This window comes from Vulpes vulpes, chromosome 10, assembly GCF_048418805.1.
Source record: "Vulpes vulpes isolate BD-2025 chromosome 10, VulVul3, whole genome shotgun sequence".
Classification (NCBI taxonomy): domain Eukaryota; kingdom Metazoa; phylum Chordata; class Mammalia; order Carnivora; family Canidae; genus Vulpes; species Vulpes vulpes.
The window spans coordinates 24,007,137-24,025,683 of NC_132789.1; the positions used below are offsets into that span (position 1 = coordinate 24,007,137).

Genomic DNA, 18,547 nt, shown 5'->3' on the forward strand with positions numbered 1-18,547 from the left:
AGGGCAGGAGAAGAGTATTGAGATACCAGTTTCTTCCAGGAAAAGGTAGTTGGGGAGTGCTGGTGGAGAGCAAGACAAATGAAGCCCTCAGAGCAGGAAAAGAGGCCACTGAGGAACTGAGGGAGTTGCCTCCCTTAGATCACCAGGAAAAGACCAATGCCTGATTCAGAAGGCTGCCAAAGAATCTGTGGCTCAGTTTCTTTATTTTTACTTAAAGGGAAGAGTCTACAGTAGGTAATTACTCTGGCTCACATCTGACCTTAGAGTCAAAGTTAAGAATCTAAATAGGGGCATTCTGAATGGGGGTGAGAATTTTTTTCCCTTTCCTCACTTTATTGCAAGCTTCCTGGGAACAAAGACATTGTCTATTAGCTTTCGGGGATTGTTTTGCATTTTAAAAACAAAGAAGTAGAAAGGAATACTGTAAAACTGCATTAATATGATACTGTGCTTGAGAATTTAAACACCCCCAAAGTCAAGAAATTGACTCATCATCGTCTTCGCAGCTTTGGTTGAGATGCACTGCACATCCAGCTTGCCGACGGTGCCTCCATGGCAGAGCCCAGTCCCGCTGTGGCTGTGGCCGTGAGTTATGACAGCCTGGGAATCGATGCTGTGATCTTCCAGGCCCCTGGGTGTTCAACTTCTCCAAGTTAATGTTGGTTCTTTAGCGTTACATTATCTTGTAGAAAGGTAGTCATTTATAATTTATATACTATGTACTGGCTTAAAATAGAGACAAGAGGATAATCAGCATCCCAAAGCTTCTAGTTTTCCAGCATAACATTTCTTCAGTGAAATCTGCCTGTAGGAATTAAAACCTGCCATGAATTAAAAAAAAACCCTTGTGCTATTGTCAGACTGGAGAAATGGGGGTGCCACCAAACATTTAGTAAACTTGCAGAAGGGGAAGGAGATTTTTTTAAAAAATAAAACTTGTCATTTTATTTAATCTACTCAAAATCATTTCTGAAGACCTCAACCTTTGCAGTGTCCCAGGGGCCTCTCCTCACAGAGAGGAGATGGGGCAGGGCTGGAAGGGCATACAGGAGAAATGGCCTTCCCCAGTGAAGGACAAAAGCCAATTCATATCTGAGCCACTTGTCTGCTGCAGTTTTGGTGCCCTTCCATATAGGTTGCTACTTTGCTCTTTGACTGTAAACACAGAGAAGGGATGGGCTTTCCTGTTGAGTACCTCGTAGAGAACACACTGTTCATTCATATATATTAAAAATAGAAGCCCTACTTGAAAAATCCTCTGTAAAATTAGGTTTTAGCAAAAGCCAGATATCAGAAGTCTCACTTTTTCTTCCTTCTTGCTTTTATAACATGTCTCTAAACCCTAAATTTTCTTCCATTCCTTTTCATTATGCACTTTCTGTGTGCCAGGACATTGGGAGAAGATTTCTAATGAGGGCAGGAGAAGGACAGATGCTTCTGCAGTCGAGTGGTCTTGCCCTTCCAGTATGTCTGGTGACTTTGCATTTGAATCCCCAAATTATTCTTACTGTGACCTCCATCTCTATGATGTGTCTCGTGTGCTCACAACTGCACCCAGTGTATATTTGAATGTCCACCAGATACCTTGGGTTGGGGGTGATGTTGGGGGCTGGGAGGGGGAGGGGCAGCCCAGCTACGGGGCTAGTATGGGAACATCCTGGGTGATTTAACTTGGAAGCCACAAGGTGGCAACATTTACTAAGTGGCTGGGCATTTTTTTCTCTTATTAAGATATTGAATGTACTTTTCCATTTTCTCTGATTGAAAAGCTGAGAAAAAGATTTAGCAACCATTGGTTTAGGTCCTTTTGAAAGTGAAGCTGTAGGATAAGCATGCTGCAATATATTGGTGTTTGTTCATCCCCTGGGTTTAGATACAGAGTTTGAAATTGCTCTGTGTGACTGTGGGTAAGTCACCTCTTCTTTGGTTTCAGTTATATATCAGGATGGTGGTTGGGCTGACTGGTTGCTAGTGGCTCTTTTTGTACGTGATTTATGACTTCAGTTACAACTTCCTCCCCTCTCTTGCTTTTTAAATAAAACTTCCAGTAAAACTTGTCTTTAAAACCAAACCAAACCAAACAAAACCAGTAGCTGTTTATCAAAGGACAGTGTCATGAGTTAAAAAAAAATTAATGACAAAATCTCAAAGAAATTAATATCCCTAGAAGCTAGCCATCTCCCTGGGTTAACTCAAGAGGCTAAACTCTCCTAAATGAGGATGCTTATTTACCAGCTTTCCTAAATTAGCAGCTTTGGGGATATTAAGATCTGTAAGGAACTGTCCAAGGGAGGTATTGTGTATGCTTTGGAGTGATTAAGCCATTAAGCTCTAATTGGTATTTTCCCACTCATGGTTTGTGTAGAAAGCTTTAAAATTATTTAGGAATTCTGTGCTCATCAGCCATCTTAGTGTCATCCCCACATTTTGGAACCTGAGAGTAGGGAGTGCAGAGAAAAGGTTTTTGTTCAAGCAGATTATGACTTTTGCTCACAATACCCTTCCTGTTGGCTTGTTATATTGCAGATGAAGTGGAAGGGGAAGGACCTCTTCGACTTGGTGTGCCGGACTCTGGGGCTTCGGGAAACTTGGTTCTTTGGACTGCAGTACACGATCAAGGACACCGTGGCCTGGCTGAAAATGGACAAGAAGGTTGGGCTGGAACTTGATGAGACCAGTGAGGCTGGTGTGTGCTCTGGTTTTTCCCTGAGCATGTGCCTAGCTTCTTTGCTTATCTTGGGGTACTATGGATACACAGTAGAGAAGGGGGCAAGTCCTGAAGTAAGTCACGTAGAAAACAGGTCCCAAAGATGCCACAGGCTATCTGTTCCTCACATGCTCTCCTACAAGCAGAACCAACCAAGATGAAACTGTTGCCATCTCTGGCTTCTTTATTCCCTATCACCAGGCTAATTGCTTCTGGCTTTATGCTGTTTAATTTATTGAACCACTATTCAGGCTTTATGAATAAAAATTATTATATTATCCTTTTTTTTAATAGTTTATGTCTTTGAAAGATTTGCTTGGGACTCATGTTCTTTAGGGAATGTTTTTAAGTCTTTTTCAGAAACACTGTGGCCCAACTCAGTTTAGACATTAACATGATCTAAGGAATAAAGAGTGCCCTGGTCCCTGTGGCAAAGAAAGAATGTCTGTTTTTTGTTTTTTTTTTCTTTATAATTCTCTGAGGCTTCTGAGGCTTAGAAGACAAGTTGAGACTCCCAGCAGTTCTAATGTGGCTTAGAAATGGATATTGCCTAAGGGAACTGCCTTCTGCACAGATTCACATATGCACACAAAGGCACACTTACCTACTTACTTGCCTACCTAACCATGAAGACATTTGGGAACAGGGCCATTTGTTTTTGTTAGTAACTCCTAAAAGTCCTCTAGATCTCAAAGTAAGTCAATGTCTAATTCTTACCCAAATGGTACCCTCTGCAATTGATTTTATCATCTGCTGTATGGCATGATAAGCAACGAATGCCTCCTGTTTTTTTACAAGTTTGACTCTAAACTCAAGTGTTCAATTTGTGTTTCCATATGTACACAGTAATCTGAATCATGTTGGAATCTCCACTGGTTATAAATTTCATATGGTAATTCCCAATGATCATAAGCATCAGAATGCCACCATGCACCAATGTCCATGAGAGTGTCCTAGATCTGGTTTATTTTGGGTCTCCTGGGCATTGCCACTTGGAATTTGGGCAGAAGCATGAAGAATTATCTATCTAAGACAGCAAAACTTTCCGTATCTTTTTGTGAATCTCAGCAAAGTAAATTTTAAATCATACCTGAGTGTTAGCCAAATGGATATTAGATTGGGGGCATCAGGAGCCATGGAACCTTGCTGCTCAAAGGAAATAAATTATGACACATGTTAATGGAGCCTTGTAGCTTGTCACATGGCATGTTTATGTCCTGAAATGAAATTCATTCTGGAGAGCAGATGGTTCAAGCTTTTCAGTGGGTGGATGAAATTGTTGGAAGATTAAAGGCAGCATGGTTTACTGACTGTGCTCAAGTATTTTGTAGGGCATCTCTAGAGGTTCCTTGAAACAAAGGGTTGCCACCATGGACACATATCACTTCTGTTGTTCAGTTAATGTTTAGAGGATTTTACAAAGATAGGGTTCATCATCTCTAAGCTCCATCTCAATATGGACCTAAATGTTGGGGGTTGGCAGCAAGAAAAAAGAATAAAGGAAGATTCCACTAGTTCAGAAAATTAAAAAACCGTCAGCCCACTGTAAAGGATAGTGCCCAAGACCTCTGAGCTATAAATTTCTAGTTTTTAACTATCTCTGTGGCCTTGAGAACATCTGTGCCTTAATAATCTTAGCTCTACTCCCCTTTGGGGATATTGATTAATTTGGTTCAGAAACGCCATGTGAGGTGAATATTACCTCTTGTTATAGATGGCTTTGTGAATGCTTCATACTGTAAGACCATAACCTTTGGGACATGTGATGAATGTAGAGAGAGAAAAACATTTTTATGCTCTATGTGAAAGGTTCTTTGATGGTGGCCGGGGAGAAACAGATGCCAACATAGCTTGCTCTTCTTTTACTTTTGTAATTGTGCAGGTGCTGGATCATGATGTTTCAAAGGAAGAACCCGTCACCTTTCACTTCCTGGCCAAATTTTATCCTGAGAATGCTGAGGAGGAGCTGGTTCAGGAGATCACGCAACATTTATTCTTCCTGCAGGTACCCCTGTCCGTGCTAGCCCCGTTTGTTCTGCAAGAGCTTGCCCACGCATTGCTAGGGCAGCCTGGATGACCCCCTTGGAGTTGGCCACAGATGTCTTCACATTGCAAAAATGGTCTGCCTTTGGGAAGTCAGTCCCTCTGGTTCCATAATGGGAAAAAAACCAAAACCCCTTGGAATAGAACTGCACTCGAGTGATGTGAATTGGTGTCAGACGAGATTGCAAAACTGGTAGTGTAAGGAAGGGGTCTCTGACTTGAAGTCTCCTTGAAGATGGATCCTGTTTTCTTGTCACTGAGTGAAAAGTACCTAATAGGTACAAAGGAAGTCCAAAGAGAGAGTCTTAGAGTAGTTCTTCCAAAAGTTTGAAATCTGGGGTCATTAAGATAGGACTTCAGAACTCCAGTGAGTTGGAGTTTCACTCCACATGGCTAATTCTACACATGTGGAACTTCAGACATTGTGCTTCGTGCTGCCCATTGCCTTGAAGTGTCATATTCCTCTCCCACTTCTTTGTTAGACTATAAGCCCCTTGAAGGCAAGGCTCACCGAGTGCATAGTAGGCATTCCATAAGTAACTGCCCAACCCAGTTCAACAAGTGAGGAGCTCTGTAACTGTGGGTTCAAAGACCACTAGTTGGCTGTCACTGGGAGACAGTGAGTAGGAGTTAGTATGAGGATGAAACTCTTGTCAGTTTTGTTTGTGTTCTAACTGCTCAATTAGAGCACTGCCCCAGTTTCATGATTAGTTGCAGGGACTGGCGCTGGAGCTGCTTGTGTGCCCAAAGGTGCTCACTGTCAGTAAGAGAGCAGATTGCACAGGAGCATTGGTTATTTCCCAGAAATAGATGTATGTTCTGTCACATAGTCCTTGTATAAATAGTCCTCATATAATTAGTTTGAGTCTCAGATTGTTATGTTCAGTAAATATTAAGTTAAATGTAGTAAAACCCCCAAATAATTTGTTTAAAAAAAAAAAAAAAAAGTGTGAGTGTGCATATATTTACACACACACACACACACACACACACTCAGACTCCCCATCCCTAACATTTTCCTTCAGAGGGAAACCTTTTCAGTTTATCTACTGAAAAATCCACAGTGTGGATTTTTTTTCCCCCTTTGAAAAGAAACCAAGGGATTAGAAAGTTGCAGTGCTTTGAATAAAGCCACACAATAGTCTCCTAGGCCCCAGAATGTCCTAGCGTTAACAGAGATGGCTTTCTTGTTAGCATTTAGAAGCAGTACCCATCCTTCATGTGACTTTGACTTAATTTTCCCTCATACTGAAATGGTAGAGTATTTTCACTTCTGAGCAAGGCAAAATTTACTACTTTTATGAATCTGGTGACTGTTGCCATCTTTGAAAAGAAAGTTGGCTTTCCTGTTATGTTTATTTCAGTGTGCCCCCACTTCGGGAGGCTCTCTTGCCTCTCTGTCTGGAACATCACACGCTTCACCATTCTAAGAAATTAAATGCAATGAGATATGTTAATTCAACATTATGGCTTAAGAATTATATTTCCTGGACCTCACATGTACTTAAGAGTTTAATCGATCAAACTTTATTGCTTCCTTTCTCCTTAGAGCAGGCATTTTGAATGTGATGGTTTTTTTCCTGCAGTCATAACTCAGTGGCCTTGCTGACTTTTGCCTTGTGTTAAGACTTTAAAGTAGACTCCATTTCCTCTAGTGGTGTGTGTGCTCAGCAGGGGCCGAGGCCACAATCACCACCAGAGCTGGTACTCACACTTCCGGAATTCACAGCTTCCGTCTGTCACAGTCCAGATATCAGTCGCTATTTTAACCAGAAAAGTCTTTTTCCTCTTCAGCATTTGATCATGAATAGAAAATATAAGGGTTTCTTTTATGCGTAGTCATCTTACCAATGACTTCTCAGTGACTGAACTCCCAACCTGTCTGCAGCAATAAAAAAATTGTACCCTTTGTAAGAAAATCATTAACAGACTGGTTTGGCAGCCCTCATTAGAACACCCTGCAGCCATCTGCTGTGACCAGCATGTACAGCTCACTTCCTCGCACACAGTGTCATGTCTCCCTTGTTGCCCCTTTTAGGTAAAGAAGCAGATTTTAGATGAAAAGATCTACTGCCCTCCCGAGGCTTCTGTGCTCCTGGCTTCTTACGCCGTCCAGGCTAAGGTAGGCTCAAAGAAGGGAAGTGCCTTCCTCCTTGGCATTAATGTGTGTCACAGGAGCACTTCAGTCTTTTGTTTCTTTGGTTTTTCTAGGCTTCAGAGGGACTTTCCCCAGGAAGGAGACGTTTAAGACTTGTGGGCTGCAGAAACTATTATCACTGTCCCAGATTCTGTATAATCTTGTGAGGATTATGATGAATTGTCTGTGTAATCTCATTATGCACATGTGGTTAATTACAGTCGCCGGACTTTTTATTAACCAGGGAAAATGAATTTATGGTCTCTAGTTTCGGCCAAACTATAGCCTTTAGGTCAGAAAGGCCCAGGTCTTTATCCCAAACTTATCTTCTGACTGGCAGCCCTGTGTGTGGGAACCACACTACTGCCTCCTTCATCCATCCCTGATGAGCATGGTAGCTGTGCTCATGGCTGGGGATGACAGGCCTTTTGGCTGCCCTGAGCCCAGTTGAGCTGTCAGTGAGTCTTTCATAAAGAAATCACTGTGGATTGGGAATGGCGGTGAAGGAGACCACTGCTCTTGTGTTTTGTCCTGTCTTCATAAGGCCAACTACAGGGTCAGTCAGGGGTGCTTCATGTCTCTCAGATACCCCCTGTACTTGGTCCTACTGCTTCCTACCTCCCACTGCAGCATAAGAAAAGGTCCCCAGAATTGGGGCACCTTCATTACTTTTGTGATTTTGCATAATATGTTCCGTTTTTATTTTCCTTTTTCGTTAGAGGTGTTCATAAAGCCATTTCCCTGTGGTGTTATAAAAATTAGTAAGACACTCTGAACTTCTTAGCCCACTTTTTTTGGGTAGCTTAATACAATTTCAAATCAAAGCCAGGAAATGACTGGCCTGTCATTTGGCGGGGGGGAGGGAGTCTGTTCATGCTGGTTAGACTAACAGAAGCACCAGAATCAATTCAGCCATTTGATGACTCGTCTAATATTTGCTGAGTATTCACCAGGCCTGAGGAGGGATTGTTAACTCTGTCACAGATACAGACACTAAAACGAGTATCTGCTCTTAGCAATTTGCCCAAGGTCATTTGGACAATCTTGGGTAAAGCTATGGGCAGAATTCATGGCTTTGGGATTGTTTTGTGCCTCCCCTATTCCACTGCCCAGAAAAATGAGTAATTGAAAAAACAGAAAATGGGCCTTGATTCAACTAAAACATATGCTTCCTTTTATGCTTTGATTAAGAATATTAATAACAGGAAAAATGTGTCCTTTCAATCAGTATTGCCCTGACAGTGATGAAGCAGTCATTGTCACTCTCATCAAATCTGAGCACTTCCTGGCCCAGAACCTAGTTCCTTTTTAGCACACTTTCTCCCCAGCTGAGAGGAGACCCAAGCTCTCAAGGACACTACCTCTCTTTGAAGGGCTTTAATCTCAAAGGCTACATTTCCTTTGCATGGATTTTGGACCACAAATTCAAAGGCCACCTGTGGAAAAAAATAACTTTTCAGGGAACCAGCAGATGTTTGCTTAAACAGATTTCACTGTAGGAAAGCCCTACTAATTTGGATCCTACTAATTTAGAGATGAAAGTGATTCACAGCATATGTGGTTCATATGGAGGAGGATGTTCTAACTGTTTTTTCCAGTGTAAATTTTCAGGATCTTACAAATAAAGGTAATCTATGGCTTCGAGTTTGCATTTGAGAAACTAAAGATTATTATAATGTGCTTCCGGTTGCTAGGACTGTTGGTTAACATTAAAAAGGTATCTCTGATTACAATATTAAAAAGATCTTACATGACTGTAATGTTTTACAGTTTTACAAAGTGTTGTCACACATGAATATTTCATGTGATACTCAGTCTAGTCTTTTCCATGAGCCACAGCTTGAGACCATTATGCCCGTTTTGCAGATGAGTAATTTAAGGTTCAGAAAGAATTAGTAATTTGTCTAAAGTCGTAATACTTTATATTAATTCTTTTTTTAATGGGATTTATACCCACTTCTTGATGGATGGGATTTAAAGCAGAATGGAACTAGAGAGTAGAGCTGGGATGAGAACCCTAGTGTAGGGGTGGCCTGACTCTTGCCCTTCCTGTGTAGCATGTGAGGGAGGTCTCTGGATAACACGCACTGTCTTTCTCCAAATTCCAGATTCATTTGTAGGGTCACATAAGTCCAAACTTTTCAGGAAACTATACTGGTTTTCTTCCATCATATTCAGTTTGTTTTCTCCCACAATCTTTCTGAAACAGACAAGAACTTTAGAAGTATGGTGTGAAAGGGAATCGGGCTCATTAACACTTGGAATGTAATTATGCACAAATGTATTCATTACAGTATTTCAGCTGTTCGAATGATATAGACACAGCTAATTCCAAAGCATAAAGAAACAATTACCCTCAAAGTATAAATACAAATATTAATCACATGGTTCAGTTGACAAGAACCATATTTCTTGGTTAGAGTTTGAGTTATGTTTGACCGTTTGAATAAAAAATCTGAGCTGGGTTTGGGGTTTTTTTTGTTGCTTGGCTTTTTTGTTGTTTTGTGGTTTGTTTTTTTTTTTTTTTTGGTCCAGTCACATGACATACCAAACCATCTTGTAATGTTTTAAGCCTCCTGTTGGGTTTTGGTGTTTGAAATGTGTTCTAATTAAAAATGACTTTGGGAGAGAATGGTATGTAATTTACCAGTCTTGCAATGCTTACCTATAGACAGACTCTTAGTGTTCAGAGAAACGAATGGTGGGAGAAGAGGCTTAGTGTTTCTTGGTACTCTTTGATGCCAGGCACTTAAAAAGTTGGGGATGCATAAAGTATAGGTGAAGAGTGGCAAGTGTTAAGCCTGGAGAAGTCTATAAGGGTCCTGATCATAAAGGGTCTTAACTTTATTGTGTGGGTGGTGCAGAGCCAGTTATTATAGTTTAGAGATGTTGTGCCCAAGATTATGTATCCGAGAAACCACCAAGGAGCTGACACTGATGCAAACACACAAGGGTTTATTTACAAGCTTGAGCTTGGGTCCAAGTATACCCGACACCCAGCAGAGCAGGGACTTGGACTGGTGGCTCTGTGAAGGACAGATTGGAGTGAGGCAGATTTGGAAGCAGGGAGACCTGTTAGAAGGCTGTGCGGTGGTTATCCTGGCGAGAGGCTTTAAGGATCATACCTCTGGCAGTAGTCAGTTGGATGGGAGGAGACCAGCTTGAAAATATCCAGGAGGTAAAAGTTAAATATAAATGGTACTATACTTTGCACATTCCCTCACCCCTTTTTGGCTTATATTTTTAGATATTGATATTTTTTCCTACTCAACATCAATTTTGAGATGTATCATGTTGTATGTGTAGATGTAGATGATCGTAATTGCTATATGGTGGCCATTGATGAGTAAGCCTAATTTACTGAACCATCCCCCTTTGAAGGGAGAGGTAAGTTTAGTTGCTCCCTTTTTCCTCATATTATAAACAATGCTTACTGAAAATCCTTTTATATGAGTCCTTGTGTACATGTGCAAAAGCTTTCTCCGCTTAAGGTAGATTTCTACAAGCAGAATTGCGGATATATTCCAGAATATAAAGGATTCTTGAGTATATGAGAAAAAGTATATGAGTATAAAGGGCATGCATAACAGGCACTTTATAGAAGAGAACATGAGAATGGTCAGTAAATACAAAAAGATGTTCAACATCACTGGTAGTCAAGAAAAAGAAAAATTAAAGCAACACTAACATACATTTCAAACTCATAAGATTGACAAGGATTAGTAAATAAGAGACAAACGTTGTTTGAGCCCATGCGCTGATGGAAAGGGACTGTGAACTGGCCTGATCCCTATAAAATGATGGATGCAGTAGGAGCCCATCAGGTGAGAGGACACCCCGTCCCCGTGTCCCCAGAATTCCACTTGTAGGTGGCTACTCCAGAGGAACTTCCATACAGTGTGCCTTTTTTACTTAAAACTATTAGAATAGATGATCCACTTCGTTTTTATTTATTTATTTTTAAATTTTTAAAAAAGATTTTATTTATTCACGAGAGACACAGAAAGAGAGGCAGAGACATAGGCAGAGGGAGAGGCAGGCTCCCTGTGAGGAGCCTGATGTGGGACTCCATCCCAGGATCCTGGGATCACAATCTGAGCCAAAGGCAGATGTTCAACCACTGAGCCACCCAGGAGCCCCTGTCCACCTCATTTTTAAACTACCGAACAGTATTTCCTGAAAAAGAGGGACTGTGGATTATTTAAATGTCTCATTATTGGTAGATATGTAGGTTTGTTTTTCTTCTATTGTTTAAACAAATGCAGTGCACATCTTTGAATATGCGTCTTTGGGCACATAGGAACAATCTTTCTCTAGAAAAAATACCAAGAAATGGCATAACTGGGCTGAAGGATAAGAACTTTTAAAATTTGAATAATGCTGAGTGAAAGAAACCAGACATAAAAGGCTGCCTATTGTGTGATTCCAGTTATATGAAATGTCCAGAACAGGCAAATCCGTAGAGACAGAAAGTAGATTTAGTGGTTGCCAGGGGCTGGAAGGAGGAAGAAATCAGGACTTCACTGCTAAATGGGTATGGGATTTCTTTTTGGGGTGATGGAAATATTCTGGAATTAGATAGTGGCAGTAGTTGTACAACATTCTGAATATCCTAAAGACTGCTGAATTGTATGTTTACAATGGTGAATTTTGTGTATTTATTGGAATAAAAAACATTAAATGTGTATGGCCAAATTGTCCTCCAAAAGTTTTGTCCTAATTTAACTTTTTTTTTTTTTTTTTAAGATTTTACTTATTTATTCATGAGAGACACGGAGAGAAAGAGAAGCAGAATCATAGGCAGAGGGAGAAGCAGGCTCCCTGTAGGGAGCCTGATGCGGGACTGGATCCCAGGACCCCAGGATCATGACCTGAGCCAAAGGCAGATTCTCAACCACTGAGCCACCCACACATCCTGTTCTAATTTAACTTTTAAGAACAGCATGTGAGAATACCTGTTTTTCTACATCCTCAGCAACAGTGGATGTTAATAGTCTTTCAAAATTTTTGCTAATCCGACAGAAAAAGAATTTTTTCCTGAAGTTTTTGTTTCCTGATTACCATAGGGGCTGAGAATATTTTCACAGATTTACTTGTGATTTGTATTTCTTTCCTCTGTGAATCAAGTGTTTAGAGCTTACCCATTTTTCTACTGTATTGTCTTTTTCTAAATGATTTATAGGAGCTCCATATATTATGGGTGTTAACCTTTTATCTCTTTTTACATGTATCAGATTTGTCAATCTTTTTCTTTTTATGTTTTGAGTGATTTTAGAATGGTTTCACCAACCGTTGTACACATATCCTATATTTTGTTCTGGTATTTTTATGGATTTTCATTTATAGGTTTGAGTCTTTAATCCACCTGGAATTTAGTGGACTGGTATGTGGTAAGAATCTATTTGTTCTATGTATGTATTGATCAAATCTTTGTTTTGTGAAATCCTGTTCAAAGCATTTGGTCTAATTTTCCGTGTATATAGAGGTTGGATAGCATTTCACATCCAGAAAAAGTTTCTATTTAACCTAAGAATTGACTTCAAGAGTCCTTTAAATGGTGAGCTCCTTTCTTTCTTGAGTTTAAATTCAATTGGTTTATATTAGGGTGGATCCAGGTTTTGTGGGACTTAAAGTTGATAGAACTTAGGGGCTTCTTTTGTGGGGGGGCTTCTTTTTTAAATGCAAGAGTACCAAATTGTGAATATAAAATTAGATTCAAGCCTACCCAGGTGCTGGGGCCTAAAAACCCAAACTTCATTAGCTTTAAAGTAAATTCACTCCAGGCTGTTTTTAGAATGCATGTGTACAGAGAGGGTGAGGGACAGCCATCTCCATCTACGGAGTGGCACGACTTTCTTTTATCTTAACCAACTGCCACCACTTAAAGATTTTCTCCTCCTTTTGTTTTTTAAGGAGACATTTGAGAGCAGACACACACATCAAGGTGGCTTTAATGTTGTAAGTGGAGTTAGTCCAGTGATGAAGTTCCTTAAGCTGCCTCTGCATTGCTCAGATGTGTAACATTTGATCACTTGAAGTAGCTGGGAGCTCAGTATGATAATGTGGGTCATTAATCTCATGAGCCTTTGGAACCTGGATTTACAACTTTAACTTTGCATATCTGCTTACTTCTGCATTTAGAGTTTGGTCAGCACCATTAAGAGGTTTGCAAATGCAACTAACAGCTTGCTTTCGCATCCTACTCCTTCAGAAATCAGAGAGGCAAACAGTGGCCAATGTCATAAATAATGCAGAGGATAATACTGACATTTGCAATAAGCCAAGCACTATGTAAAAATGCTTCTCTAGATCATCTTCATCCTCATCACCCCCTTACCAGGTAGGCACTATTATGACCCTGGCTTTTCAAATAAGAAAGCTGAAGTTGAGAGGGAGGATGTCCCAGGCCTCAGAGGGATACTCCAGACCAGCCCCCCTTCAAAATCCTCTAAGACCAACACTCATGTAACAAATTAGGAAAGAGACTCAGAGGTAATGCAACAGAGTTTTTGGCCTTTTTTTGGTAAGATTTTTATTTGTTTGACAGAGCACAAGCAGGGGGAGCAACAGGCAGAGGGAGAGGGAGAAGCAGGCTCCCTGCTGAGCGAGGAGCCCAGTGTGGGGCTCAATTCCAGGACCCCGGGATTATGACCTGAGCCGAAGGCAGATGCTTAACTGCTTAACTGCTTAACTGACTGACCATCCAGGCACCACTGAGTTTTTGTCTTTTGATATCAGGTTGTATTGAGTGCTATGTGTCAAACATAGTTTTACAATTTTTATGGGTATTATTTCATTTAATCCTCCCAAAGTCCTGTAAAACAAATAGTGTCATTATCCCCCATTTAACAGATGAGAAAACTGAGACACAAAAATTTCTAAGATTACAGCTACTAAGTAGAAGAGCTGGGATTGAGCCTTTAGCAGCCTGCTTCCAGAGCTAGGCCGCTGCCTGTACTCTGCAGCTCCCTCCCAAGACAATGCCCTTAAAACTCAGTCCGGTTACTGGCTCATCACATCCTCAGGCCTTTGGGACATCAAGAGATACCAGGTTCCTTCAGGTTTTTTTAAATGAAGACATGCCTAGACAGAGGTACAGAAACTGTGGCATATTTTAAATATTTAAATTTGACAAGTTAATTACTTTAACATTCATAAAATAGCGTGGTACAATTCTGCTATTTGAAAGATAATGATGAGATTCATAGAAAACATTAATTAATTCATAGTGCTTTTTAACAGGGTGGCATGGGAATAAGGCACAATTTAAAGTTGCTAATGAACATTGTTCAATCCCAAGAGACAGGCTTTGATTTTTATATTTAATATGTTTATAGTTCCTTCTAAGAAATACCTTTATTTTGGGGGGGGCGCCTGGGTGGCTAAGTCACTTAAGCTTCTGACTCTTGATTTTGGCTCAGGTCATGATCTCGTAGTCATGAGACTGAGCCCTGTGTTGGGCTCATTACTGAGCGGGGAGTTTGTGTAAGATTCTCTCCTCTCCCTCCCTCTGCCCTTCCTCACTGCCCACTTGTTCATGTGCGTGCGCGCTCTCTCTCTCTCTCTCTGAAAAAAGAAAGAAAGAAAGAAAAATGTCTTCATTTTTTAATGCCTGGTCAGACTTAAGTGTTCTCGGAAAGAGAGATTTTTTCTTTTTTCTTCTTTTAAAGATTTTATTTATTTATTTGACAGAGAGAGAGTGCACACACAAGCAGGGGAAGTAGCAGAGGGAGAGGGAGAAGCAGGCTCCCCCCTGAGCAAGGAGCCTGATATGGGGCTCAATCCCAAGACCTGGGGATCATGCCCTGAGACAAAGGCGGCAGACACTTAACCGACTGAGCCACTCAGGCGTCCCAGGGATATTTTTTCTTAAATCAGAATATGAATTTCCAAGTTATTGTCCCTGAATGGGTACATTAAAATACAGGGCCTATTTCTGGCCCCACTAGTCACTTGCTCTGTAGCTTCAGGGAAATTAGTTAACCTTTTTCTCCGTTTCTTTGTGCAATGGGAATGACAGCATTGGTATCAGATTTCTCCAAAGCTCTTTTCAGAGCCTGAATGAAAGGTATTAAAACTACTGCCTGCGTTATTCCCAGCTCCCAACCTAGCAATTGGCTCCAATTACCATCCACTTAGAAGGATTTGTAGGTAAGACTCTTATCACACGTTGCTAATTACAACTTTCACAGTTGTGTTTTGTTATTTCCTTTCAAAAGCTAATGTTTTGGTAGTGGCTGCTTTCTTTGTGGGTTAGAAAACACAGCTACATTTCCATACAAATGTCACATTCTTATTAGCACATCACCCATCCATCCCTCATGGGATTATACAACTCTGTTCATAGATATAATCAGCTTTGTATTTTCATTCAAGGATAACAAACTAGCAAGGTTGAAATCTTGACTTGTCATTGGAACTGAATTGGAACTGAATTGCTCCCCGAGCTGGGAGGGGATAAGATAGAGTCGAGCTCTGTTCAGAAATGGCATTTGTCTCTAGAATCTCAATCACTTGCCCTCCCTTTCTTCTCCTTCCAGTATGGTGACTACGACCCCTCTGTTCACAAACGTGGATTTTTGGCCCAAGAGGAATTGCTTCCAAAAAGGGTAAGAAATCAATCCCCTGTTTGGGGAGACACAGTGGAGATGTGGTCTATGAAAAAGGTAACTGGGGGACTTGAAGGAATATTGGAAGTACCTGGCAAAAACATTTAAATAAATATTTTGTAATCAATCATGAATGAGAAATGTAGAATTTCTGTTAAGAATATTAAAAAGCACTGGTTCATGAAGTTTGTTTACCATTGCCAGAACTAGCATGGCCTTGAATGTTTGTTTCCTTCAAAGTGGGTGAGCACCGGTGATTCCCAGGAAAGACTGTTGGAGCAGCATGTGTTCAGCTCAGGGAGCTGAGCTGTTTGCAGTGGGGCAGGGAGAACAGAGATGAATTGGGGTGGACATTGTTTTTAATCCTTGGTGGTGTTTTTATTGTCCATTAGCCACAGAAGCAGGCCTTCCCTCCCTTTTGCTGCTCCCCATTTTATAGCTCCACTCATCTGTCATGTGTAATAAAGGCCTGCTTCTCACCTTTCCCTGACTTTCCCTGCTCCTTTGATGGCTTTTGTGCAGGAGGAGGGGGCAGCACATACAGTTTGGCCCAGCCAGCAGACCCAAGATTAGTGAGCACTTCTGACAGAGCTTGGCCGAGCTCCTCCCTCTGGGATGCACAGCCCGAGAAAGAGGGGCTGCAGCTGGGCAAGGGGTGCACTTAGGCCTGAGTAACGGTGCACCCTTCTAAGTTGTGACTCAGATTGAATGGCGCTTGTTTACACACCCACCTCTGCAATGTTACTGGCTCCCTATATGTGGCTTTTTAAAAATAGCTTTGCTGTTTTGTAAAAATGATGCATAATTATAAAAATGGCAAACAATACCCAAATTTTCTTTGTGTGTGGGTTTTTTGTTTCACTCTATTTTTTGGTAGGTAATAAATCTGTATCAAATGACTCCAGAAATGTGGGAGGAGAGAATTACAGCCTGGTACGCAGAGCACCGAGGCCGAGCCAGGTGAGGCTGCTTCATTATGGGTTTACATTTCCATATGGGTTTTTTGTTGTTCTTGTTGTTTTGTTTTGTTTTTGGAATACAAAATTAGGACATGCTTGTTGAACAAAATGCAGTACCGAGGTATATAGAAGGAAAAGGGAGAGCTGGGAGTAGCTGGCCTTCAGTTTTGTGTCCTTCTTTTTTTTTTTTTTTTTTTATTTTATTTTATTTTATTTTTTTTTTTTGTGTCCTTCTTTTAATGCATGCACAGTCTGTCCAGATGAAAAGACCCATTACATTCATTGGTAATTCAGTTTCATGTTAAGGATTAGAGTGTATGGATATCCCATAGCTTTTTTGTCCATTCTTCTACTGATGACATTTGGAGAAGCTATAGATTTTTTTCTTCCTGCAATGTACAGTCTAATATTGTTATATAATTAAATGAGTAGTTCTGAGGATACATTCTTTGCAAGAGTTGCTGAGTCAAAGGATGTGAGCATTTTGTGTTGACAGGTGCCAGTAAATCGCCTTCCAGAAAGATTGTACCTATTTACCTACCTACCAACAGTGTATGTGCATGTCTTCCCCCCCCATTTCTCTCTCCAATATTCATTTTTATCAATCTAATTTTTGTAATATAAAAGGTGACTTATTGAATCTTAAGTATTCATTAGCATTTCCCTGATCACTGTAGGAACTGATCATCTTTTCATTAGCCTTTAAAATACCATCCTCTTCTCCAAATCAACTTCCTATAATGTGCTTTTGTTTTTAAAAATTTGTGTACTGAAAAGTGGACAAGTCATAAATGTACCACTCAATGAATTATCACAAAGTGAAAATACCGTGTAATACCAGGTGACGATAGCACATGACCTTCCTGCCTTAACTCACCATCCTTCCTGCTCAAAGCTAACTACTCTTCTGATCCCTAATTCCATTGAGTAGTGGTGCCTGTTTTAAGTTTTTTATAAATGCAGTGGGACAGCCTTTATTTTTTGTGTCTCACTTCTTTTACTCAGCATCATATTGTGAGATTTGGGCTTGTGGTATGTAACAGCAGTAAAATTTTCATTTTCATTGCTGTGCAGAATTCCACTATATTAATAAAGCGTGAGTTATCCATTGTACTACTGATGGACATTGAGGGTGTTGGGCTGTCTCTTGGTTTTTGCTATTAAAATAACATCAAACAATTTTTCAAGAGTTATTATAGCAATTTACATCAGCAGTGTGTGTGATTTCTAGTTGCTCCACATGCTTGCTAACACTGTATGTTCTCTTAGGCTGAATTTTTAAAATTCATTTGAGAACATTTTGAGATTGGAGAAAGACAAGAGGCAAGGTCATAGTGAGATCAAGTTAAAATATTTCAATATTGTACCTATTTGGAAGTTTTCTGCAAGTCATTGCTGCTTTAAGAGCTTACTTTAAATTTGACTCATAGCTTAGAAATAGGTGACCTGGCTTGGATTTTACAGCCCAGATAGCTCTTGGCCTAACCTCCAACAGCACCCAAAGAAATAAAAGTCAGGAAGGTAGCTCTCAGAGAGAATTGTTTGAATACCAAAACTTAGGTGAAGAAAGTTCACAATCAGATAAAGCCACAACTTAATTCTGCATATCCAAATCCATTTGAGAGGTAAAGATAATATACCACGTGCTTTCTTGAATTCCTTGAGCCGAGTATCATTATTTACCAAGGACAAAGCATGAAATTGAAGCCAAGAGACACTGTAATGAATCTGTTCTCTGGCTTTTATGGGGATGGGAAATTCTACTTGACCTCCGTGTGTTTCATAGACTTAGGGCTGGGAAGAGATCTGTTGGTATCTGCTCTGGCTGGCACACAGGTTGGCCCGCCCTCTGTTTTCTCACTTAGCTCCAGTGACAGCGTCTTTCATTCTCCTCACAGGGATGAAGCTGAAATGGAATATTTGAAGATAGCTCAGGACCTGGAGATGTACGGTGTGAACTACTTTGCAATCCGGGTGTGTTGAAGCCTCTTTGAGTTCCCTGTGTATAAACAGAGACTGAATCAGATGCAGACTGCTAAAATGGGTTACTTCCTTCTTCCAGGGTGGCAGACTCTTTAATGGTTCAATGGAG

General features: G+C 40.5%; 1 protein-coding gene across 3 annotated transcripts in view; it reads left to right on the forward strand.

Moving 5' to 3' along the window:
- Nucleotides 1-2,525: 2,525 nt before the first annotated feature.
- Nucleotides 2,526-18,547, forward strand: part of NF2 (NF2, moesin-ezrin-radixin like (MERLIN) tumor suppressor) — a 51,675-nt gene continuing 35,653 nt past the window's right edge. For all 3 annotated transcript variants that reach the window (XM_072723151.1, XM_072723150.1, XM_072723152.1), the window contains exons 1-6: nt 2,526-2,652; nt 4,590-4,712; nt 6,789-6,872; nt 15,428-15,496; nt 16,374-16,456; nt 18,354-18,429. In XM_072723151.1, coding sequence (XP_072579252.1) covers nt 2,527-2,652; nt 4,590-4,712; nt 6,789-6,872; nt 15,428-15,496; nt 16,374-16,456; nt 18,354-18,429 — 561 coding nt within the window. In that variant the 5' untranslated portion in view covers nt 2,526. The remainder of the gene's footprint in view (nt 2,653-4,589; nt 4,713-6,788; nt 6,873-15,427; nt 15,497-16,373; nt 16,457-18,353; nt 18,430-18,547) is intronic.